General features: G+C 40.6%; 4 protein-coding genes and 1 non-coding gene across 5 annotated transcripts, besides 2 other annotated features; 3 read left to right on the top strand and 2 right to left on the bottom strand.

The window, feature by feature from the left end:
* Positions 1-1,096: 1,096 nt before the first annotated feature.
* Positions 1,097-1,513: a long terminal repeat.
* Positions 1,514-1,622: 109 nt separating this feature from the next.
* KLTH0A00330r lies at positions 1,623-1,695 on the top strand. Its single transcript has one exon. It is a non-coding gene; the product is annotated as a tRNA-Lys (tRNA).
* Positions 1,696-4,018: 2,323 nt separating this feature from the next.
* Positions 4,019-5,644, bottom strand: KLTH0A00308g (KLTH0A00308p; the record flags this gene model as incomplete). The annotated part of the gene is made up of 1 exon (XM_002551432.1): positions 4,019-5,644. One exon carries the CDS (start codon positions 5,642-5,644, stop codon positions 4,019-4,021), a length of 1,626 nt encoding a protein of 541 aa, XP_002551478.1.
* An 815-nt stretch (positions 5,645-6,459) lies between these two features.
* Positions 6,460-6,748: a long terminal repeat.
* A 601-nt stretch (positions 6,749-7,349) lies between these two features.
* KLTH0A00264g (KLTH0A00264p) lies at positions 7,350-7,619 on the top strand (the record flags this gene model as incomplete). The annotated part of the gene is made up of 1 exon (XM_002551431.1): positions 7,350-7,619. One exon carries the CDS (start codon positions 7,350-7,352, stop codon positions 7,617-7,619), a length of 270 nt encoding a protein of 89 aa, XP_002551477.1.
* A 2,369-nt stretch (positions 7,620-9,988) lies between these two features.
* KLTH0A00242g (DJ-1/PfpI family protein) lies at positions 9,989-10,570 on the bottom strand (the record flags this gene model as incomplete). The annotated part of the gene is made up of 1 exon (XM_002551430.1): positions 9,989-10,570. The coding sequence occupies one exon, from the start codon at positions 10,568-10,570 to the stop codon at positions 9,989-9,991; it is 582 nt and encodes a 193-aa protein (XP_002551476.1).
* A 954-nt stretch (positions 10,571-11,524) lies between these two features.
* KLTH0A00220g (KLTH0A00220p) lies at positions 11,525-11,728 on the top strand (the record flags this gene model as incomplete). The annotated part of the gene is made up of 1 exon (XM_002551429.1): positions 11,525-11,728. The coding sequence occupies one exon, from the start codon at positions 11,525-11,527 to the stop codon at positions 11,726-11,728; it is 204 nt and encodes a 67-aa protein (XP_002551475.1).
* Between the last annotated feature and the right edge of the window lie 13,229 nt (positions 11,729-24,957).

Genomic DNA, 24,957 nt, shown 5'->3' with positions numbered 1-24,957 from the left:
TGCTCGGACGACTGCTAATTAATGCTGTCCCAGAAGATCGCAAGAGGGCCTTTCCAGTGAAAATGATGGGGAAATCAATCATTCCACCCGTTATATCCATTTGATTAAGTCCTAGAATTCGCGGCAAATTGCTAGCGGCCTAAAGCACTGTTTTTTTTCTAATCTCGAGAGGTGCCTACAGATTTGGTTAGTGTACTCTCGAGTGCCTTTGATGCGTATTCACGAATTTTCATTCTAGCAACGGTAAAAAACGTTCCAAAGATGAAATAATTTTCGCGGCTTCAAAACTGTCGACTTGTAAATGTGGCTTCGATCAACTCTTTTGACCCAAAAAATTCGTAACTGAATAAACAATCCTTTCATAGAAATAAATTTAGTCCCTTGAATAAGCGTTCATGAATATTTGAAGAGTTTTGGAACAGGCCTGTGATATTTTAAGCCGTTTTTTGACTCGCCTAGCAGCTGCTTTTTGAATATTCAAGTTTGTCAGATTATAACCGAATCGCTGGTGTGTGTGTGTGTGTGTGACAGTGTCAAGTTGCATAATGACACGTTAGTAAAACATGATTTGACGTTCGACAAGCTATAGACACGACAAGGAATCAGCCAGTTCTCATATGATGATACAAAGTTACCATCAGAAGCTCGGATCAGACGATAGTGACATAGATACCATAAGGAGTGGTGCTATCGGCACAATTATCACCTAATAGTCAAGTCTAATCTACACCTAGGAATTTTGTATAAATCTGGATGATTTCTTAAGTTCACAAGACCTAAACCTTGGAAGAAGAAATCACGGGGTGATATTTAGTACCATCATCTACGAATACTTAACTGATCTTATCATGGAAAACCTAGTCAACGAATCTGGCAATATCTCATACAACCTGCCCAGACTCGCCTCAATAAAAATAACTTCGTGAACCTCGAACAATTACTTATGATACCGAAATCGCAACCTTCAGTGGGGAGGGTGGTAAGCAGACTGTGGAAGAAATCTGCTATATCAAGACTTAAGGATATGGACAAACGCCAATTTTGGAAATCACCTCTGCCACTACTAGACCATACAGCGGTGCTGAAACTATGACTTTATTGAGGCGAGTCTGGGTCATTGGTCGAAAGGGTCTCAAATTCCTTGGCTGGTGTTTCCATTATGATCTAGGTAAACTACTTCGTGGATGATGGTACTAAATATCTCCCCGCTCTCTCCTTTCTTCAAGATATACGTCTTGCAAACCAAAGAAATGATCCGGATTTATACAACATTTCTGGGACGTGGCTGAGTCTTAATCATAAGGTGATAATCGTACTGGTGGCACCACTCCTTACCTTCCCCAAGCCACTATGGTCTGATCTGGACCATGAACGGTTAATGTGAACCTTCTATGGTACTTAGTTGGGTATCCGTCGCATTTATGATATGTCCATGTGTCGTATCATTTCATACCAATGTGTCATTATGCAACTTGGCACTATCACATACCAACTAACCGATCACAATCTGACAATAACTTACGTGAGACTGGGTTAGTGCCTCACTTTATAAGTTGACTACGAGTCATATGCATGTCACAAACATTGTGATGTATTCGTTACATAACAACACCAACACACTAGCCTTGTTGGCGCAATCGGTAGCGCGTATGACTCTTAATCATAAGGTTAGGGGTTCGAGCCCCCTACAGGGCTAACTTTTTGGCTCTCAATTTAATTATTATAGTATGGCTCCTTCGAAAGAAATGAGGGCCCCGAAGAAACCTCAGCTATTTGCCGCAGATTATGTTAGAGAAACGTTTGTGCTTGAAAATTTTTTTATAGTTTCGCATACAGTTTTGTTTTACCAAAAACGTTCAATTCCTTCTAAAACCGGAAAAATATCCATCAACGCTTAGTGGTTACGATTAAATCCACAAATCATGCTCCACAACTGCCAATTCAAAACAGAAGATATCGCAGACTTGCAGACATGCGCCAAAATTACGAATGTATGAAGTTACTGGTTTGAACTTTAAATTTTTGGAAGTTTAATTGGCCCTTTTGTCATTCTTTTTCCAGCTTTTCTTTGAAGAAAGGAAACACTATTGTAAGCACTCTGTGTTTCCATCGTAATATCTGAGCTGATAGTCGGAGCCCCAGTCAAAACTTGTTTTTTAAACCCGTATGTGGGAAAATTCAGGACACGTAGATTACCCTATTCTCAGAATATTGAATGTAATTTTTAGGTAGTCCCCGTAAGGACTATTGTTCCACTGTTTAATTATCAAGCAGAGTTTATCTGCATATCAAAATATTAAACATTGTATTTTTAGGGGTTAAGCTAATTTGCTTGTCATGATTAAAGCTGTATTCCCTTATCAGCTCACTCTTGAACTCGGTTTTGTGTCTCTGTGGCAATTCAAAACATTAAAACACTGCAGGTGCTCAAGGATTGAAACGGACTTAATTCAAACTAACAAGTGGAGGCCCACATAAGCTATTTAAGTCCCAAACATTTGACCTATAACTATGCAATACATGTGTGCTCGAAAACTATTATTAAGAACAGCACCATCGCTGTAGCAATTATTAAGCAAAGCGCTATGATTGGCGCCTTTACAAAATATTTGAACATTCTCGTTATTGTATACGTGCAATTGGTGGGATTATTAGGAAGAACTTCCGTACTGTTGAAGCCCTTCATGAATAAGAATCCATAATAATTTCGCATGCCAGGAGCTTGAGCACTAAAAAATATATGTGTGAGATGGATCTATCAGTTTATTCAATTATCGTTCATAGCCATTACCAGTTTATGCCTACTCGCTTAGTTTAAAAATTATAATTTTGAAATTTGCAAACATAGAGAGCTACTTGTCCTGGAAATCGAGAAAGTTATCGTAAGTAGTCGTTGGGCACGCAGCATATTTGTAGCACCAACAAATAGCTACTTGGTCAAGAACTAAGAAAAAAGCTATGTGCTATCGAAACCTTTAAGTTGCACCTGTAGTATGTTCCCAGATTGAGATGTTTGCGTCCCACGTTTGGCCAAAACAAAAAGGGGTATTTGTGCTCATTAGTTATATCAACCATTTCAGTTATTTGGTGTGAACAATATAAGGGGATTCTTGAAGCTTGCTTATTGATCCCCAGACTCGATGCCCGCACCTTTTTTTGGTGCGCTTGAACCGCGGAAGACGCTTCTTTCAAAAATAATGACTTGGCTGATTCAAGAGAGTAGGAAGATGCAAAACCTAACAATCTTGATGACGTAATACATGTTGTAACAAATCGAAAGAGCCTGGACGAGCATAAAGGATGGCTAAGCTGTACTGTCACTTTGTTCTTTTTTTAAAGGTCCTTAATGATACACATGTGAAGCAGAAGGGTAATGTGTACTTATTCATTGTTAAGATGCTCCCATTTCCATTAGGATAGCAGTTAAAAAGAAGTGCATTGAATAATTATCTTTTGTTTAGCAAGTTTGGAGAGTTGCAAAAACTGAAGCAACGCTATTCATCTAAAAATGTTTTTGTCAGAATCAACAACTGCATACGGGCGGATCTCCCATTTTTTTTAACTCACACTACCCTCCATGCTTTCCACAAAAAATGATGATGGCACAAGACTGAGGAATGGAGCGAAAGCAGCTGCGCGTAAAGGAAACACTGGGACGAGAACGTAAAGTGAATTGTGCAACGCCCTAAGGTTGAGAATAAAGGTGGTAGAGAAGCATTTCAGCGGAAAAATCAGCACAGCGCTATAGCGCGTCGTAAAGCGGCAAAACTTCACGCTGTTGAATCACCAGATATTAGCAATGCCTTCATCATTGTCGAGTTATTGAAGAGATGCGATTTTTTCTTCAAACCTTCAGTATTGCTCCAATAATGAACCGTCGAGTTTAACTAAAGATATTTACTACTGCTAATGGTCATAAACCAATATCAAAGGTCAGGTGTGTTGTTTCTGTATACAGAGCTTGAATGGTATTAAAAATTAGAAATTGGTGAGATATTACTTAAATTATTTTCTTCCATCAAGTTGTAGTTGCTAAAGTTATTTCAGGATTTTGGCGAATGTCCTCAAATATAGATTCTAGATCAACTTCAGCTGGACGAAGGTACTTGGTCTTCTTGAAAAGCTTCCAGAATGTGAAAAGAATGATAGCGAGTGGAATAATGAAATACCTTGTGAAAAATGATTCAATATCAAAATGGCCATGGATAAAGTTGTAAAAACCGCCCGTTAATAAGAAAATTAAAGACATGATACCAGAAAACCACGCAGCAAATGGCCCAAGGCATGTAGAGTGAGGCAGATCAGATCTACTGTAGCCCTGTGCCTTTAAGGCTCTATCCATGTGGATGTGATTAGCCGATATCAAAATCCAGCGTAAAAGAGTGTTTGAAGACACGAGCTCTTGAAACCAACTGAACACATTTGCGGAAGAGCTCGAAACAGACATATACGATAAAGGAAGAAACGCAGAAATGAAGGCAATTCCAACATACGGAATTCCTCTCTTGTTGGTGGTCAAGAAGATTTTTGGTGCTTGATTCTTGGATGCCAAAGCGAAAAGGTTTCTAGAGCCCTCCACAATGGCTAAATTGCCAGCGGACCAAGCCGAGGTTAGAATGATAGCATTGATAATATGAGGTAAGATCTTTATGTTTGCTCGCTGAATAGCGATAACATAAGGACTTGACTTGGCAGTGCCAGTACCAGTCGCAATCAACTTATCGTTATAAGGAACAATTAGGGTGAGAACCAGAACAGCAATCAGATATAGAACAATAATACGCAGAAAAACATTTCTGGCTCCATGAAAAATTGCATGTCTGCTGTTCTTCGTTTCACCAGCCAGAATAGCAATGTTCTGAATGCCTGAGTATGAATATACGACAGAGGAAAGCGCCGCCCAAAAACCAACAAATTTGCCGATTTCCCCCTTTACTATGTATTCAGCAAAGGGTCCTGGTTCTCTCCAGTAGTGAAACCCAAGCCTTTCTTGCTTAGCCCCACCAAGGTCTATAACTAACCCTGTGACAATCAAAATAATAATCAGAATAATTTTCATCCAACCAAAAAAGTACTCAACTTCACCGTAGAACCTTATGGTATAAATGTTGGTGAGAACAAATAAAATACCAAAAATGGTAATCCAGACAGCTGGATTTATATCAGTCCAATAGCGCATAACCACAGCGGTAGCAGAAAGCTCGCCAGGCATCAACGAAGAATAAGTTGAGATCCAACCGAATGTAAAGCCAACTGACTCGTCAATGAACTGTTCGGCGTGTCTGATTGTTGCCCCTGTTGCTGGCATAAATGAAGCCACCTCAGCAATCGCGATCTGGTTGCAACCCACCACTATCCCGACTACAACGTAAGCCAGAAACATACCAGCAGGCCCGGCCTTCTTTAGAGTTCCCCCTGAAGAGAGAAATAAACCGGTCCCAAAAACACCTACAAGTGTTAACATTTTAATGTGACGCTCTTTCAGCCCTTGCTTCAATCTTGTTCTGTCATTGTATAGAACACCTTCTTCAGGCTCATTCGCGTTTTGCGGTTCTACAGAATCTGCTTCATACGTCTCACAGACCTGGACAGCTTCTGTCTTTTTAAGCTCTCCGCTTGGGAGCTCTTCCTTTTCGTTGGTCATCTCATATATTTCAAGCTCTTAGACATTGAGAGCCTGAAAATATTAGATTTCGTGGGTCACTTATGTAAAGGGTTCGCTCCAGAATCTTCTGCAAGCTGAGACAAGAACAGTACTGATAGCCATCATCGCTACGGCTCTAAAGTTATGAGATCAGCGTTGATGCATGTTTATTTATGATAACACCGCTCCCTCGTGCACAAAATAAGCTTGGCTCTTGATCTTCCTGCGATTTATTCTAAGTCATTTCTTTATATATATATTTTTCTTTTCAGAGTTATTAGGCCGGGCAACAGTAGCCGGGTTTAAGATCGCTAAATCTAGGCGGGAAAGATACAGAGCGGACGAGATAAGGAAAAAACCCTGTTCCACTGGCGTAGCCAAAAGAGGGCAGGCCCTTATTGTGGAAAGAGAACTATTATAGGCGAATGAGGCTCGATAATATCGGAATAGCATCTTGCTTTTGACGAGTTGAACTCTGCATATGAAAAGTTATTGAGATTCCCGCTAGCCCATAAAGGCAAGTTTCTTCTATCTTGATGTGGCTTCTGGCCATATGTGATTGGTTAGGTTATTGGCCATTTTGTAAATACGTTCTCGCAGCAAGGTAAAGACTGCAAATTCTAGTTTGAACTATAAATAATAGGCGCTTGGTCAGAGAATACACTAATGAGAGTTTGAAGACATCGTGAAGTTACAAAATTTTGGTCTTAGGCCGCAGAGCAGCTGCTTCCCTGGCACTGGCGGTCTCTTGATGCGAGGGTTCAATGCCTCCTAACTTGACGCGAAATTTAAGTTAGATCAACAGGAAACTTTACGAGGCGAGTCTGGGTCATTGGTCGAAAGGGTCTCAAATTCCTTGGCTAGGTTTTCCATAATAATCTAAGTAAACTACTTCGTGGATGATGATACTAAATATCTCCCCCATCTTTCTCCAAGCCACTGTGGTCTGATCTGGACTATGAACGGTCAATGTGGACCTTCTATGTGACTTATTTGGGCATCCGTCGTATTTATGATATGTCCATGTGTCATATCATTTCATACCAATGTGTCATTATGCAACTTGGCACTATCACACACCAACGAACCGATCACAATCTGACAGTACTACACATCCTTAACGATATACAAAGGTCTTTGTTTCAAATCCAATAAATTTCGAGGTTTTCCAGTAGAGTTGATCGGCTTAATAGCGAGGTTGGTTTCAAAGCACCTACTTTGAATTTGAACCTATTACTGTTAGTAAAATGGTAAAAACTTTATGCTATATTATCACGAGCAACGTATTATCCTACAAAATGCTTATCTAGCTTCTGATTATTGAACATTTTCCAGCCGAAAGAAACGCTTGGATAAGGCTTTGATGAGCGGCAAAGACCCTTTTTTTAATTACGAGAAACTGGAAGGATCAAAACTCCCCAAATACGTATACGGGAACTATCTTCTGTGATCCTTGATTGAATTGAAGGGAATACCCCTATTCTACCTCCTTTTCACTATTGCCACCGTTGACATTTTATGGCATTCTCGAAAAGGAGGAAAAGCTTATTTGGCTTTCTCCTGTATCATAACAACGTTGTTTGTTGTCGAATACAATGTTTTCCGTACTATTGAAAAGTCCGGCGAAAAACTGTGCGAAATTGTTGTAACAGAAGCCCCTGGCGTGAATTCGAATTCGAATCAATGGGATATCATCGCAGAGAGAATGAATGAACTTTTGTACTCTTCAGGAAAGTGGCCGAGTCCGCGTTGTGTTTTTGAGGGAGAGCAGTGCCATTTTATTTTTCAAAATATAGTTGAGGATCCTGGCCAGTACGACCTGCATGACAAAGAGCTAATCGAAAGTGCTATGCGGATCTATAACACTCAGTTTGGCGCTTGGTGGAGGGAGTTTTTAGAAACAAGAATATCAAACATCACCGAAGGAATTAAAGATATATTGCCCCGAGACAATTATCGGTGTACAAGTCTTTGAATGTTTTTTAATTTCATGAGGATTTTTGGGAAAGTTGAAAGATGTTCAGCATTTACGGTAGTTTCTTCAATCCTTATCGGGGCAGGTTTCGTCATACTCTTTCTTCTTCAAGTCTTTGGCGTTGCTGTTTCAAAATTGGTAGCCTATTGCGGTAGCATAGGCTTCATTTCAGTCTTTACAACCAATTTGCTATTTTTGGCCGTTTTCCAAAAACGCCGCTTCATGTGGCAACCTTGTTGGCCACTGTAGCTACTGTAAAGCCTCATAGCAGCATTGAAAAGTGGAGTTTGGTTGCGAAGTACATGAATAAGTGCCTAGACCAGAGGCTTCTTGGCAGCTCTCAGCTTACATACTTCGATGGGGAGCACTGTAAAAGCACTTTTGAAGAATTAACGAAAAGCAGCGGGCACTCAGTTTACCTTTTGGGAGGCATGCAACCATTCCTTAAGCAGGCTAAACAAGCAGCGGCTTGAAAGTTGCCATGCTAACTATTTACTCTTCTCATTCTAGCGAGATTTAGTTTCCAATTTTACTTTAATTAAACATACAGCTGCATTATGTTCTTATCTTGATATGAGATAATTATACTCTTTGATACCGTAATCAAGTAGTTTTAAACAAATTATTTACTACGATTTTGACAATTTCGTTGTGGATGAAAAAAAAGACAAAGTGCGGACTCTCAACATGTAGGCAGCACAAGAAAGTATCATCGGATAGCTACGCGTACCGCATGCTCTGCGATTAGATCTCCTCCTATTTTCATGCCATGCTTAATTGTTATCTGACTAAGAAGGCGACGAACATATATTTCATTACCTAAATACTAAACCGAGGACCACGAAGCGGCCCCACAGGGGGATCTGAAAGATTGTTTAACAAGCAGTAGGCACAAGACTGTTGGTCAAGCTCTAACATTACAAAACTGTCCTACTATATGCAGATACTGCTTCTGGGGTCAGATATAATGGAAACATCAAAGTCTCCTGCAGAAATGAAGACGGACAGCCACGAGTAGCAATTTTCGAGCACTGCTATAACTGTTGGTAATAATTTTAAACAACCAGTACCAAACTTTAAATTACGATCTTAGTTCATAGAAATGTCACTAGTTAAGCACGTGTAGACTCGGGGATCTGCCACCCCTCGAAAACCTTGTAGTCATGCTCGCGGGGGACATGTTTTTTTTCCAGTTTGTCAATGAACCGACCCAGATGTTCATTTTTTACAGGCCGCATCGGTTAGCAAATCTCAAAGAGTGACCTCCTGGCGGAATCTTCTTTACCGTTTCACGGCATTCTGTCTGGGAGCAAAACCTAACACCAGCCCTTAGCCTGCTTATGTTGCTGCTTTGCCCCCTCGGTTGATGCCGCTTTTGTACCTGCGCCTTATGGTTTCAATTGCCAATCAGAAATCCCTTTTTCTACTTATGTTACCTCGTTTTTCTGACATTCTTTCTTGGATTTGGATTTGTCTTGGAGTGAAAGAAACCCTTGCGGAGCAGTAGAAGAATGGGCGAAGAACCTGACCACAACCTGGATGGCGACTATGGTCGACAAAAAGGCCGAGACGCGGCCTCTGGACGCAGCTAACGCTGCCTTCGATGAAAGCAAGCATGTGTGTAAAATTTAGGCGCGGAAGATAAATGGAGCAGTTAAACTGAACCCAGTCAAACGGCGGGCGGATCACCTGATCTTCCAAGTGCAAGAGAAAGAGCAGGACCTTAGTCGCGCACCTTTGGGTAGCAGCGAGCGGGATAAATTGCAAAACGACGCAGGAGTGTAAAAGGGTGCTGTAACCGGCCCGCAGGGTAGCCAATGAAGCGCGAGTTGGCAAACAGACCAGTAGTAGGAGACACAGGCGGCTGAAGATGCCAGGAAGGCCACCAAACTGGAGCAGTGACAGTAGCGTCAGCAGTAGGTCGAGCAACTCCTGCCTCAAAGGCCTTGACACGACCGGGTACCAAGTATCGGCCTGTTATCACAAGAAATCCAGTATTTCATATTGTATACAGTGTTCTACTCTGCGCGGCGAAAACAAATAGGATGTAACGAAAGTGAAAATGTTCTGGCGGACATATTTCACTCGTTGTTAGGATACTGCGCATATCTGATTCGTCAGAAAAGTATCAGGTTGCAACTCCTCTTCGAAGCTCAAGGACTTCGTGAAAAAGTTTTGTGACCTACTGTCTGACAGTAAAACTGTCTGCAGCGACAATTTCCACCAGGGTGTTCCTAAGGATATTTCACAGTTGGAGGGTGGTGACTGCTCAGTAAATGGGCAGTGACAACTTTCGGCATTCACATAAAACTAGACCAGCATGAACGGAGACTTCACTCGTAATAGGCGTCCCCTAACAAACTAGAATATCATGCTTCGATTTTGGAACCTAGAACCTTAAGGAACTGACTCATCCAAGCCGGGTGGGCTGGCCAAGCCGGGGCCGTCACGAGCTTGCCATCTGTTACAGCACCATCAATTGCAATAGCCTGATACTGCGCGCCAGCCACTATAATTTCGGCACGACAGGCTGGGTAGGCAGAAACCTTTCGTCCGGAAATGACATTGGCCGCTGCTAGAAGCTGTGGGCCATGACAAATAGCAGCGATTGGTTTGTTCGCATTTGCAAAGGCACGAACCAGATTGAGGACGCTTTCATTGGTTCCCAGATGTTCCGGCGCCCTTCCGCCTGGAATGACCAGCGCGTCGTAATCATCAGCTTGAACATTAGAGTAGGTGGCATTGAGCATAAAATTGTGACCAGGTTTTTCGGTATAAGTCTGGTGGCCTTCGAAATCATGAATGGCAGTGGCGATTTTCTCGCCAGCTTTTTTCTCAGGTGAAACAACATCAACCTTATGCCCAACCATAAGCAGAATCTGAAATGGAACCATGATTTCGTAATCCTCAACGAAATCGCCTGCGATCATAAGAATGTGTTTAACGGCCATTGTGTCGTCGGAACAATAGTAGGTAGATGAAGGTTTAAAAACAAAATCAACTTAAATGTGGATGTTTAGGATGATATATGACAGATACACAAATAGTTCAAGGTATTTCTATATAATTGAAAAATATATGGTGATATAATTGCTTCATCAGGAGCCGACCACGCATCTTCATATCACGTGGTATATTGGTCGATGCCGGACAAAGTGCAGTAAGCGTATAATTTCATTGAAGCGTAGGTGTGTTTCCATTAAACGCATAAACGAAAATTATGCACGATAAGAAGCCAGATCATCTGATGCTGAAATAATGTTGTACGATGAGGGGTAGAATTCTTCCCAACGACTCGAACATTGTAATGACAACGACTCAGGAATAGAGTACGTTTGACCGCCCATGCGAAGGGTTACCTGGATGAAGATATCATTCTCCACCCATATCTACATCTTGTAAGGTAGGGATAAATAATCCGAAGATATTGTGCGGGGTCAAGTTAGACAGTGCGCCATCGAATACCAACGAGTAACAAATTTGGGTGGCGAAATGACATCAAAAAAACTCTGGGCCTTGATTAATACTGAAATTTTGTTAATTTCAAGCATCTCTCTCAGCTACTACGATGGATAATCACAGTCTATAGGGAATAAGAGTGTGAAACAGAATATTAAAGATCGCTACTTTCGCATAGCATACTTGAAGGTCCTGCTCAGATGCCTCAAGTTTGACGGGTTTGCAGGGGTTTCCAGATGCTTATAATCTAAAGGATACATCTTGAGACTATGTCACGAAACTTGAGCAGCTCAATAGCTTACGAATAATACTTGCAATACCGCAATTCAAGCGGCACCCGGTACACCAGAAGATCTAGGCGCCACCATCGTCAAAAAGAGGTTAAAGCATTAAGAAAAAAAAAAGAAAGCTTTGCCTCGAGAGAATCGAATATAAATAGCGTAGGGATGCCGGAGCTCGGAGGTAGTGCTCCCGCTCTAATCATTTTTACGGGCAAGGTTGTAATTTTTGAGCTGAACAGCACTGCCGTACACTTCAAAAGGTTCATGGAGTTCCATAACAGCCAGCTTGACGGCACTGTAGAAACCCTAAAAAATCATTCTCAATACTGCCAGATTGCTTTAACACCTTCAGAGTATATTTATTCTTAAGCTTCCATTAAAGCGCTGTTGCAATTTCAGCGTATTTGCTGGAATACTTGAGACAGGGAAAACGGAAGATTCAAGATCAATTTCTTCTTGGCTTGTTACTTGCTTCATCTGGCTAAGCAAGCAAATAGGCAGCTAACCAAGCTTGCGTTTTTGAGCGCCTCGCTGGATCTAATCAAATGCTTGCGCTAACAAAAATGTTGACCTCCGGCTCAAAGATTTAGCGCTTCATAGACAGTCCAAATGCTGAGATCACATAATCTCACGGTGATTCCAATAAAAGTAACAGAGTGCAGAGTTCTGTTTCAGCATAATTTTAAAGACGTGAACACTGAAATTTTTAGCGGTAATTACTTTTGATGGGCTGGGTATAAATCAAGAGACCGCACACCGCAGCAAACAAAATAATAAACATTTCTGTTCACAACGACTTGTATGGTAGGTTCAAGCAAACGTAGGGAGGGGAATGCTCAGAACAGAATTTACGGTTGCCCAGCCCATAAATTACTCAAAATTACAACCTTAGGTTATAGGGGATAGAGTCTTGCAACTGATTTTCAGAAAAAGATTAAGATTCTGTCAGCACCTTAGGGTGAAACAGGTGGTTTTTCGGGGTAGTCTAAAAAAGATCTAAATTTATAACACCCACAGGAGACCAATGTTGGAAGAGTCGGGATATTGCAACAAGACGCAAGTGTTTTAGCACACTTCATTTCTCGCCCACTTTTTATATTTGGAAGAGTTCCTGCGCTTATTGGTTTTCGAGCTCTATTTCTTTTAGCATGATTTTCAATTCCTGAAGTGTTATCCATTTCCCGAGGTTTCATTTTGGTTATTTGGTGCTTCATATTTATTTTTGGTGTCGGAAGTGGAGTAGCTTCAGCGGCTCAAGTTGAATACCGAGCTTGCAACTTTTTCTCTGCTCACCTCTCAAGGATTGAAAATTGATAAAAGCCAGATTTTGTTGGTCACACAATTGTGTTTGGTAGCGGGTCTTTGACACCATTTGCAGAAAAGAAATAATATAGCAGTCACAGAACATAATATTATTACTTGCTGCGCGGTTACGTCTGTTTCCATTCTCTATTGCAGGCATTGGTATTTTAAACCCAGGAACATCAGAACCTCCTTTCACATTTAAGATTTTTCTATTTCATGTTATGGTTTTAGACTTGCATTTATTATTTGATACCCGACTTCAAGGTTTTGACTCAAATTTCCATGCTTCTGCGTTATCTTTTAGCCTAACAGGGCAATCAAATATATTGTCCACCTTTGCATCACTTTTTTATGCAAATGATTTCCTAATATCACCTGTAGCGACTGCAAAAATCTTGGAATGCATGAACTCCACCAAATATTTCAAACTAATTTTAAGCGTTCCTTAAGTTTAATGAGTTAGTATTGCAATTAAAGAAGTATGGCCATTTGCAGTTCGAAATTACAGAAATAAAGCAGCTCTGCTCAAGTTTTTTCAACGAATCCAATTTCAAGATCTAGAGGTCCAAAGGGCTGTTGCCTACGACAACCCTTGAGCAAGTTTACCCCAAGACTCTTGCCTCGACTTCGCTCTTAGTGCTTGCTGTCTTCTAGATGGTAGTTTTGCATGTTTGAGGAGGTACATAAAGCACGCCGTTTTCCTACTAGCTGGCCAAGAATCCTTCAATGCTGATAATTCTTCAGCGATGAAAAAGGAGCGGAAGCACTTCAACGACAGGCAGTTTTATGTGATTTCAATCGCAGGCCCGTATTCGCTAACTTTTGGCTTTTGAAAAAAGCGCAACTCCCCCTCCCGTGAAGTTAGGACTAATTTTTGCCGGATCTTCCTTCACACTGGAGTGATACAGTGCATCTAAACTCTCAGAAAAAATAGGGGCTGTATTGCCCGATGTTTTGCTGCTGTCTTTTGAATCAGCATTCATCAGGTGCCACTGCTTGTAATTCTTTTGAAACAGTTTCAGGCGACCCGTTCGGACATTTTTGGGGGTATCTCTCTAACATTGGGGTATGCCTTTTTATTTTAAATACTTTCAACTTATCGTAAGTATACAGGCATTTGTCGCGAAACTCGTTGTACTTGATTGGAGAATAAATTTCTCAAAGCCCTTTGAGTATTGTCGCTCAGCCAGGCTACAAAAAAAGAGATGTTTGTAATGCCTTTTTTTTTTTTTTAAAAAACTTGTCATGCTTAGAGTTAATGATTTTCCCATGGCCATTGGGAAAGCTTTTCATCCTGCAACATTCGCGGGGAAATGATAGTTGTTTTTGTATATATTTATTCGATGAAGATATTTTTGGTTGGACCCTGATAAGTTTACTACGCGAGTATCACGATAAAGATCCTGAGGTCTCAGAAAAAGGGTGACCCATAATGACGTAATAGAGAACGTTCTACATCTTTTATGCAATTATCATATTGGCCACTACTAGTTACAACTTCTGCATATATTGTCCGCAGCAGCGACACACTCAGCTCGAGTGGAAGACAATCTTTCAAAAGCGAAAACCTCGCAGATAGCTGGCACCACCATCACTATTGCACGCCTTACGCATTTGTCTCTTCTGATTGAAAATTGCAGGGAAGTTTCATACACTGTATATAAAGTAACCTTTTTGTTAGGTGCACTTCAACATTTTATAGCATAGACACTATTCTCCATGCTTTTTGCAGTTGCGTTTCATGTTTTCTCGTTCCTTGCGTATTTACTTGGTATGCAAATCAACGAAGGCGCAATTCCAGCCTCCAAAACTTACTAGATTCGACAATCATCGTTTGATGTGTCATTCTATAGTTTACCCATGACTAAAACCAGACCTTGCGGAGATCCCATCTACTCCCAAGAAAGTCACTTATGGAAAGATTGCGCGACTTATGGTACAGGTTTACAAGGAAATGCCTCCGGCGCAACCTACGTCACTTTTGAAACCGGAAAAAGCGGTTTTTCTTCTAGTGTGACAGTCAAGAGTAATACTACCCTTCTCCAGTAACTATAACTAATTTTTCCATGCTTCTTATCGGCTATTCTAGGCCACTGAAACATATCAACTGAATTTGAGGTACGTCGACGACCTTGCGTATATTAATGCTGGCGCTGGGAACGCGTTTAATTGCTGTGACTTGGAAAACGCAGTTGCCGATCCTGGTGGCTTTGTCCTTAGTACACAGTAGCCTGACACAACTAGTACTATTTCCATTGATTCGGTTGAGAGATACTACTATCTACTGCGTATTTTCTTCATACAGAGAAATGGGGCGGGCGCTCTGAAATCCACTTCATTTCGCCAGATGGAGTCGAGCACGAGACGTGGGAAAATTACATTCTTATTGTCAAAGACGGAGAAAAATGTGATGTTAGGCCGGATTACACAACTAAATTCTTGGCTGGTTCAAGCATCACTTCTCATACTGTCGCATCAACATAAAAAACCCCCGAGGGAAAGGAAAGAACCAACAATGTCATTTTTGTAGAAGAACCCTGAACTGGTAACCACACCTCCACTAGAATCACAGCTTATGACGGCCTTGAAACAAGAAAAGTTACAACAACCGAGTACACCATCACCGGTGAAGATGGTTATAGAACTGCTGAAACATTGTATTACGTCGAGACCCCGGAGAACAAGGTTGAGTCCACGAAATAAACTCCATGGACCGGCAATTCTACCGCCATCTACTCCACCGATATTTTGGCCTTTACTGGTAGTGACGGTATCGCCATCACTGAAACGGTGTACCAAGTTGAGACCCCGAAGGACAAGGTTGAGTCTACGATTCACACCCCATGGACTGGCACTTTCGCTACCACTTGCTCCACCGATGTAAGCACGTTCGTCGGCTCCAATGGTATTGCAACTACCGATACCGAGACCGTGCACCACGTCGAGATCCTGGAGAACTAGAAGAAGCTCATAAAGTACGCCCCTTGGATCGGCTCTTTCACCTCGACCGACTCCACCGGCGACGACGTTCACTGGCTCCGATGTCACCGCAATTACTGAGACGGTGTACTACGCTGAGACTCCAAAGTCTGTCTTCTATGGTAACACTAGTAGTGTTCCTCCTAGAAAAACCTTAACGCTTTCAACATTGGTGACTGAAAGTGACACCACAGATACCATCAAAACAAATTTCAATTAAAAAATTATTTCGACGGAGATTAACGTTCAAACTGGCACCACAACCATGAAATTTGAACATTGAGTTACATAGTCCTGATCAAAATCATCTGGTTACGGATCTCCAGCTGGCACGCTTGGTCTCAGATCCCCAGCTGGCGCGCCTGGTTTTTGACCTCCAGTTGGTCAACCTGGTTCCGGATCTCTAGCTGGCACACCCAGCTCCGAGTCCCCAGCTAGCACAGCTTAAAGTACTTCTTTGCTTCCCGTGTCCGCTTAACATGGAGCTGCTAGCAAATTAAGAGTGAGCTTTCTCCTAGCTTTGGATTTGGCTGTAATCTGATTGTGGCCTCTTATTCGTTTGTTTAAAAATTAGAGCATTCAATTGTGTAGCAGTGGCTTTTAATCACGGGTATATACTCTCTACAACTTTGCCTGTCTTTATTTTCTTCAAATTCTTTGCCCTTTCAGAGTAAAGAAGTAATCCTTTTGTTAGCCTGAGCGTCAGATACGTTGCATCTAACAATCACTTTGATCGCTCAAAGCAGCGGACAAGGTTTAATTTCTATTGAGGCAAGTCTGGGTCGTTGGCCGAGAGTTTACCAAATTTATTGCCTCGTCTTTCCATAGTAAGACCCTTGAGCTACTACTTTAATGATAGTACTAAATATCTCCCCAATTCTTGTGGTTTAAGATTGATGTCCTGTTTCCTGATCAAGCTATTAATTTTTTTATAGAATTCCAAGGTGTGGCTGAGACTTGACTGTGAGATAAAAACTGCACCTGTGCTATAATTTCACCTGCTATTTCTGATTTTATAAAGATTTTTCCGACCTCTGGCATAGATGCAGATCTTTCTTTGGTCTCTTTATATGACTATAAGCTGTTTTCAATTCCCATACCACTTTTCCCTAATGTTTTGTTATGCAATTTGGCACTATCACTATAAGGTTTAAGCAGTCCGACTTTGATCTGACAAAAATGTCAGGAAGAAATTCAGGAACATGAGAACTTTTAAAAGTTTAGTAAACAAGAGTGATGCGGGAGTTTTGCTGTCCTTATAAGGCCTATACTGCTAATCAAATTAATCTGGTGACATTCAACTATTATAATTTATTTATAGTGAATATCTGTAAAAATACTCATATGGTGGCGATATTGCAGTTTCCGGCTATACAAAGTTGATTGATATAAGCTCAGAGGATGCATAAGATAGCTATCTGGTCCTTTCCAGCACAGATTTGCTTAATCGCTTACCCTTTTAAATACTGCGTGAAACATGGTTTTTCCAAAATAGCTAAAAACGCCCTCAATCTTCAAATGTGTTGAGAGCTCTTCAACAGATCTCACCATTTTGTTTACGTTTTAATCTGTTAAATAATTTCTAATGAAAAGGAAGGAGCTAGTAATGCTCTGTCGCCGCAGCTTTTGCCAGGATCAACAGAAAGATCAATTATGTAGATTCCGCTATGAAAACAAACAGATTGCAACCGAGGTCCCACATTCAAATCGCGGTCGAAAAGCTCTTTCGTGGTCCTGTCACTGACAATTAAGAGAGCCCAAAATCTAGGAGCTCTCTTCATATCCCCGACTATGTTATGCTTACGAATGAGGGCGCTCCTGGGCTTGTTTCGTAAATATTTCCCATTTTAAATATATTAGACATTAATTTTTGTCTTTTTACCTTTTCTTGAACCCCAAGAGCAAGTGCGCAAGAAAATACATGGCTAGAATAGAACCTTTCTCCAGTTATAGTTTTTGACCCAGCTAAAAAGAATTTCGTAATTTTCGGTCCAATTAATACTCCTGCAAAAGTCACGTATCCAGATCCCAAAGTCCCTACCCACAGTTTGAATATCTGGAGCATTGCAGGGATCGAGAAGGTTTTCCCAGCAATTTGGTGTTCCGTTTGGATTGCTCCTTCCAGTTCCACACATAACTTTATCAAGGTGGAAAATATTATAGTACTTGTTACGCAAGTCTCTAATTCCCTTCAAGTAGCTTTTAGGCGGAGGGATAGTACCTAGCTAAGAACCCGGTACTGTTTCGATAGTGGCTGTCGCCATAGCGTTTGGATTATTTTCGACAATATTTTTTTTTGAGGTCTAAAATAAGCCTTTGACCGTATTCAATTTCGGTCTCATCGTCCCTCTTAAAGCGGTGGGAATACGCAAAAGGAATTCTAATATTGATGTGCTCGCGATCCATTAAATATGGTTCGTAGGGGCCGACTTTTGGATTCCAAGGGATAGATTGAGCCCCTAGAGTAAAACCATGGTAAGAGTTCTCTCTTCTCATCGGTTTCAGCTAACCTGGTAATCCTCGTTCCAAGTAATATTGCCTAATAATTCTTAAAGCATTCTCATTGCTTTAGAGCCCGATGAACACCAAAGAGCCGCCAAAAAGCACCTTCAGCAGAATATTCTACGTAGAATTAGGCTAACGGCTCGGAGCTTCTGTTTGAGACATAAGGGGCATATGAGTATGTAGGTTGACGAGCAGCTTTACCAATGTTTTCAAAAACCTTTTCGTTTCCTCAGCCAGGAAAGTCAACGGCTGCACCATTAACGGCGTCTAATATCTTCGTTTTCTTTTGCATTTTTTTCTATTGCAATCCTAGCTCCTTTGCCTTTGATTACATGAGGGCTTTTTTTATCAACAATTGCTTGAAAAACGCAGGAGCGGTTGGTGAAAGAAATATTGAGGATCGGCATTAAATTGGTTTTTTGAGCTGTTCAAAGAATACTTGAATTGAGCGTTAAAATTTTTCCTATATATATTGGTAAAAACACCCAACCAATCCAATTGTTTTCCGCTCCAAACAGTTGCCATCTACTGTAAATGTTCAAAATTGTCTGCAGCTTCTTTGCGGTAGAGTCCGGTGGCAGCATACAATTGATTCAAACCGAGGATGACTATCTACTAGCTATGTAAACAGAAACCAGACCACATAATTCCGTAGTGGCATAAGGCGCGTAAAGCCCTATCTGCGGCTCAGTTAGTGGGAAAGCAAATAATAGTTTACGTAAATAGTGCATAAGGGGTTCGACCCTGACAACAGGTACTATCGCTTGTCTCACCGATAGCCGTAGTCTGAAGTGGAATCTCAAAAGCGCAATTACACCGCTTTAGGAAGATGTGAGACTGCTTTTTGGGTTTATTTTTAGCTTACGTTACTGGAAGCAGTATATGCTGCTTCTTCATCTTTGTCTTTGCAACTGAGGCGTCAGCGAAGTTACTAACCTTTGTCATGCAGTTATCCTCTCATGTAACAAAATTAGAGCTGTTCTTTCAAGTGAAAAATTTCATGGTTGTCAATTTAATCGATGTATCTGAATTACTGAACTTCTAAACCGTTTTGACGTGATTTTTCAATGCTCTGCTTCTCATCATAATTTACAGAGAATTCGGTTGATTTAATGAACTTTTCAGTTTCTGGTTAGTAATATGATCATATTTGTTTTAAATGGTGGCGAAAGTTATTTAGCAGTGTTTTTTCCACGATGCTGTGATGCTATGGGCAGAGTTATATTACTTCTACATCAGTTTAAAGGAGTCAGAACAAAGGCCAACAGAGATGTTGCTTATGCAGAGAAATGCCTACCAAGTTATCCAATATAAAGCCTTTCTGAAAGGGCTCATTATTTTTTCCCCTTACGTTGACCTGAAATATATAAACCTTTTCCATGTAGATACTGAGCTCTGTGAGCTTATGTTCACAGGAACTTAGAGCCACCCGGGCTCTTAATGAACCGGTCTGCAAATCATGAAGTTCTCTGAATTTGAACATCGACTTAAGACAGTAAGCTATTAATCGTGGTAGGGTTTTAAACAAGTGAGCATCCTGCTCATGCATAGTATTTCAGGGAATCACAAGTTGCGTAAAATGCCATAGTAAGTTTAGTGTAATAGAGCAGCAAGATTAAGTAGTTAGCCGCTGAGGCTACAAAACGCCTATTGTCTTCAAAAACTATTTAATCTCATTCAACCTTGGGTAAAAGTTGTGGCTTCGAAAGACAAACGAAAAACGAAAATTTTAGCTTAGGTTTGCTCATGAAAGGGAGGTTTAGAACATTTGGGACCTATAAAATGGTAGTAAGATAAAATTTAGTAGATAACCATTGTGTGTTGAGGACTTAATGACGGTAATCTGGATTTAAATCAGGGCATTATGGATGCAATTTATGAAGGCTGTGTCGGAGCAAATGAAATGCTACGTAAGATCGAACCTGAAGTCTTAGAGCTTGATGTTGGCTCGCTCGATGGAACATCATTAGCACAGTTTGATCCAAATTCAGGTGTAAAAAGAGTCTTGAAAAACAGATACATTTCACCCTTAGCTTTAGGAGGCGTTATTGGCCCAGGGCGCCTCATTGGCGCTGGAAATGCACTAAACAAAGGATGACCTTTGGCTTTGTTGTTAGATTTCGGAATTAATGGCGCAGTGTGCTTTTCAGTCATGGAATCAATTGGAGAACTAGTCACACTCTATCCATCTGGTGGTGGCTTCAAAACCTTAGCGCGAAGATTTCATAGTAACGGCTTATCTGCGGTTTCCGGTTACGCGTATATTGTCGTTTTTTTGCTGTGTTGGCAAATGAATGCAGCACGATATCATCCATCCTGCAGTTCTGGGGACCGCAGGTGCCTCTTTATGGACACATCATTATGTTTTGGATCTTCTTCTTGTGCTTTCACCTTATTGGTGTAGGCGCCTTTGGAGAGTGTGAGTATTGGCTCGCGTGGTTTAAGATTCTGGGGTTAGTTGCCTACTACATTTTTTCTCTGGTGTACATATCAGGGGGTATTTATGGCAAATCAGCTATTGGCTTCCAGTACTGAAACAATCCAGGAGCGTTGTCCAATGACTTCAAAGGTATTGCGGTAGTATTTGTCTTTTGCTCAACATTCTATTCAAGTACAGAGTCTGTTGCCCTCACTGCTACTGAGAGCAGGAGCCCAGGAAAAGCTGTGCCTTTAGCTGTTAAGCAGACATTCTGGAGAATTCTAATAGTTTACATTGGTATAGCCAATTTCTATGGCGTTACAGTTCCTTACGATAATTCCACATTGGGTTCGCAGACTAAAACACTTAAGTCTCCAACAAGCATCGCCCTAGCGAGAGTAGGCTGGGCAGGAGGTATGCACTTGGTCAATGCTTTCATCTTAATGACATGCATTTCTGCAATTAACAACTCTCCCTATATTGGAAGCAGAACAATTAGTCACTTGGCTCACGAAGGTCTTGTCCCCAAATACCTCGGATGGACAAATAGAAGAGGAGTGCCTGTTCCTGCGTTAATTCTTTTTAACTCTCTGGGAGTAATATCATTGATGAACGTGAGTGTGGGAGCGTCGAACGCATACAACTACATTGTCAACCTATCTGGTGTTGGGGTTTTCATTGTGTGGGCTATAATTTCGATAACACATTTTCGCTTTAGAAAAGCATGGGTGGTTCAAGGCAAATCGGTCGACGAACTTACTTATAAAACCTTATTTTACCCGTGGACGACAATTTTTAGCCTCACTGCAAATATATTCCTAGCCCTTGTCCAAGGTTGGACCAGTCTTGTTCCATTTGCTTCTAGAGACTTTTTCAATGCCTACATCTTATTACCAGCCGTATTTTTGTCGTATGTGGGTGTTAACCTCCTGAAAAATCGGGGTTTTGGCACTGTAAAAGTCTATGAAGTCAATCTCGAAGAGGGGCAAAGGCAAGACATGGATGAAGAAAGTTTGAAGATACCAATACAATGGAATCAAGCTCAAGGAATAAGCGCTCAAAGATATTTTCTTCATTCATTTAATGACTAACTCTCAGAACAAAACCTAACTTTCTTATCGTAAAAAAAGTGTACTATACGTTGTTTGTTCACTTTTACACTCTTAATATATTCTTAAATGGTTGAGAAAAGTCGGAATTTGATTTATACATAAGCTACCAGCTGATGTCTGTATCGAGGCGAGTCTGGGTCGTTGAAGGAGAAGTCGCCGGATCCAATGGCTAGTTCTTCCGTTTTAAGATCAGTAAACCACTTCGCCGATTAAATATATACTTTATGTTTCTCCATTTTTTCTAGTCCAAGATTTATTTTCTGTTTTTCGGTCAAACTATAGGGCTTTATGGAAAACAGCGAGATGTGGCAGAGCCGAAACTGCAATATAGGATTTGCATCCGTGGGGTAACTGCACTTGTGACGCCATTCTTCGCTATTTCTCATTTAATAAAGCCAGTTTCGGGCTCTTATAATAGCCATTAGCTGCCGAATTCCATATCAACTTCCACTAATGTGTTGTTATACAAATTTTCATTATAGCACATCAGTAATGCGGCCGCATTCTAATAAAAAAAAACCCTGAGTTGTAGCAACAGATTCTTGAACAAAGAAAATAGTTTAGATTCTTTGGGCTTAGTTAAGCCCCGGCAGCACCTGGTTATGCATGTAAGTGTCTCTATATAGTCGTGTTTAACTGACACTGATCGTGAATTTAGTGGCACATAATTTTCTTTTGATGTTGAAGTTTGGATTCTTGCCTTCTGTTCCCAAAGTCTGTCGTGGCCTGGAATTGGGTGGCTCTTTCTTCTTCCGTCATGATTTTCCACTTTTTCTCACGTTATTTGTTGGTGTAAAAGTATTGCGACTCGACTAAGATCAATAGTGGAATTAAAGCAAAACTAATCTAAAATAATTGGGTTTTATTCCTATGGTTGAGCGGTTTGTCATCAGATCTATTTACATGGTTCGAGTTAATACTTCTAAGTTGAAACAATACATTGAATAAAGAAGAGGCTGCTGGAGTCTGAATAGAGTTTGAATTTCGCAAAATACAAGACACAAGCTGGCAATAATGTAAAAATTTCCCCCAAGACAATGTGATTATGACATACATGGGCCACTCTTCCTTAAAATTTTTGGACCAAAATCCTACTAGTCCAATTAAAATAGTTGAGTGTAAGGGAGCAATAATTAACATTAGGCTTCTCTCCTGAATTTTTTCAGAAAATCAGGTCATAAGCAACCTAACTATGATATGAAACATTTCATTAGGAATGTTCACGGTTAAACGTTGCATGCGCAAGTTCAAGTTTTGTAAGATTCAAGGTCAAATGCACCATAAAAGTACTAAAAGGGATGAAAGACACTGATCTGGCCACATATGCTGGCTACAATAGATTGCTGACGAAGGCTTGCCACAAAATCGATAGCAAAATTGCTTGTCTGTTGATCCCTCTTTTGACGGGCCATCTCTCAAGATTCTATTTACAACAAATTTTCTCTTCCCTTCTATTAAGCCAACCTTTGGGATGTAGTCGTTTTTTGTCCGAACAGCAGAAGAAATTATAAGGTGAAAAGGTGAGATACCAACGAGCAGTGTAAATGCACCCTCAAGCAAAAATAGTCACTGAGATTCAAATGGACCTCCTATCTATCTCCTTCTTAATATTACAAAGGAGATTAACGCGGTAGAAGTTTACATAAGTGAAATTGAGGTTCAGAACCAAGAACGTATAATTGAGGAATCTTTTGAGATGTAGAAATAGCGTAGCCAAAGAACAGTATCTGCAACAAACGCGCTTCCAAAAAATACCAACTAAACAACGGGTTATGAAAAAAAACAGCTTGTTGCTTACAGTCGCTTGACTTATGGCAGAAATACCCCAGACACGCATTTTAAAAGGAGTGAAGACATCAGCTCCAGCCCTCTTGTGTTTAAGCTAAGAGGGAATTCTCGCCATCAAGAAGGAAGACAAGAATTTTTGAGTACTGGCATTGTAGTCATTAGTTGTTGATTTCATATCTTTGTCCCTATTGTCCGCAACTGCTTGACCTAAGTTGCCATGGTAAATCTATAAAGTAACAAACATAAAACATGCAGGAACTCCGACCAACCTGTTATTAAGATGAGACTTGGTAGTTCGTAGAATAGCTGTCAATTTCATTGGCTAGCTTTTCCCCTATAAGATTAGTAAATTATTTTACGAATGATGGTGTCAAGTTTCTTTCGCTTGTTTCGCTGGTCCAAGATTAGAATCCTGTTCTTCTATCAAACCATCGGAGTTGATACAATGTTTTGGGGCGTGGCTTTGAATTACTATGAGATAAGAACTACGCCTGTGGCGTAATTGCACTCGTGGTGCAAGTCCTCATTTTCTCTGGCTAACTAAGATCAGTTTCCACATCTCTTCATAGCTGTTGATCTTTCTTTGTGCTTTTATCTAGGTTCGTATTATCATCATAAGATGTTGACTCTCATTATTTTTTAGTAATGTCTCATTATGCAATTTGACACTATCACACACCAGCAATTCAATTATACTCCGACATACTACTAATAGTGCTAATCCATAACTGGTTTACCCGTGCATTGATTAAACTTTGAAAGATATCCGCAGGCAAGGGTTTTGTTAACGTATCTGCTGTGTTTTCTTTGATGCTTCCGTATTCAACGTAAAATTCGCCTGCATCATATTCTCGTCTGACTCTGAAGTCTTTACTTTCAAGGAATCAATTTTAGAACCTAGAGGTATTAGATTCAGTTATCGATGCTGCCACTGTTTGTCTTTAGGTGAATATTGTAACCCGCGCATTGAATCCAAATCTGTTGTAATTTGATGTAAGTTCTTGATTGAGAGAATGAGTTGATCAATTTATTCGGCTCGACTTAAGTTAAGGAAACACAGCTTATTGTTGATAGGCTATATCTTGCGGATATAATTTGTCTGCTGGTCTTATAAATACTCGGTGTTGGGGTGTTTAATCCTCTTGGGTAGCATGAGGAGCATCAGTTGTAGCATCGATCTTATTGTTACTGGTATTCTTTGGTCTGGCACATGTAACTTTTTTGTGTTTATTAGTCCACAAATATTGAACACATTTTATTGCTAATTCGGATCCCTCATCTCATGGGAACTGTCATATTATAGTCGAATCGCTGATGTGTGATATTGCCAAATTGTGTAATGACAGAGTAGTACAAAACGATTTGATATCTTAGAAATTATAGACACGGCAAAGAATCAGCTGGGACTCATATGATGACACAAAGCTGCCGTTAAAAGCCCAAATCAGACGATAGTGCGTTGGAGGCGATTGACAGAGGCTTACAATACT

This window comes from Lachancea thermotolerans (genome assembly GCF_000142805.1).
Source record: "Lachancea thermotolerans CBS 6340 chromosome A complete sequence".
NCBI classification, from domain to species: Eukaryota; Fungi; Ascomycota; class Saccharomycetes; order Saccharomycetales; family Saccharomycetaceae; genus Lachancea; species Lachancea thermotolerans.
This window is presented reverse-complemented; position numbering and strand designations above follow the sequence as displayed.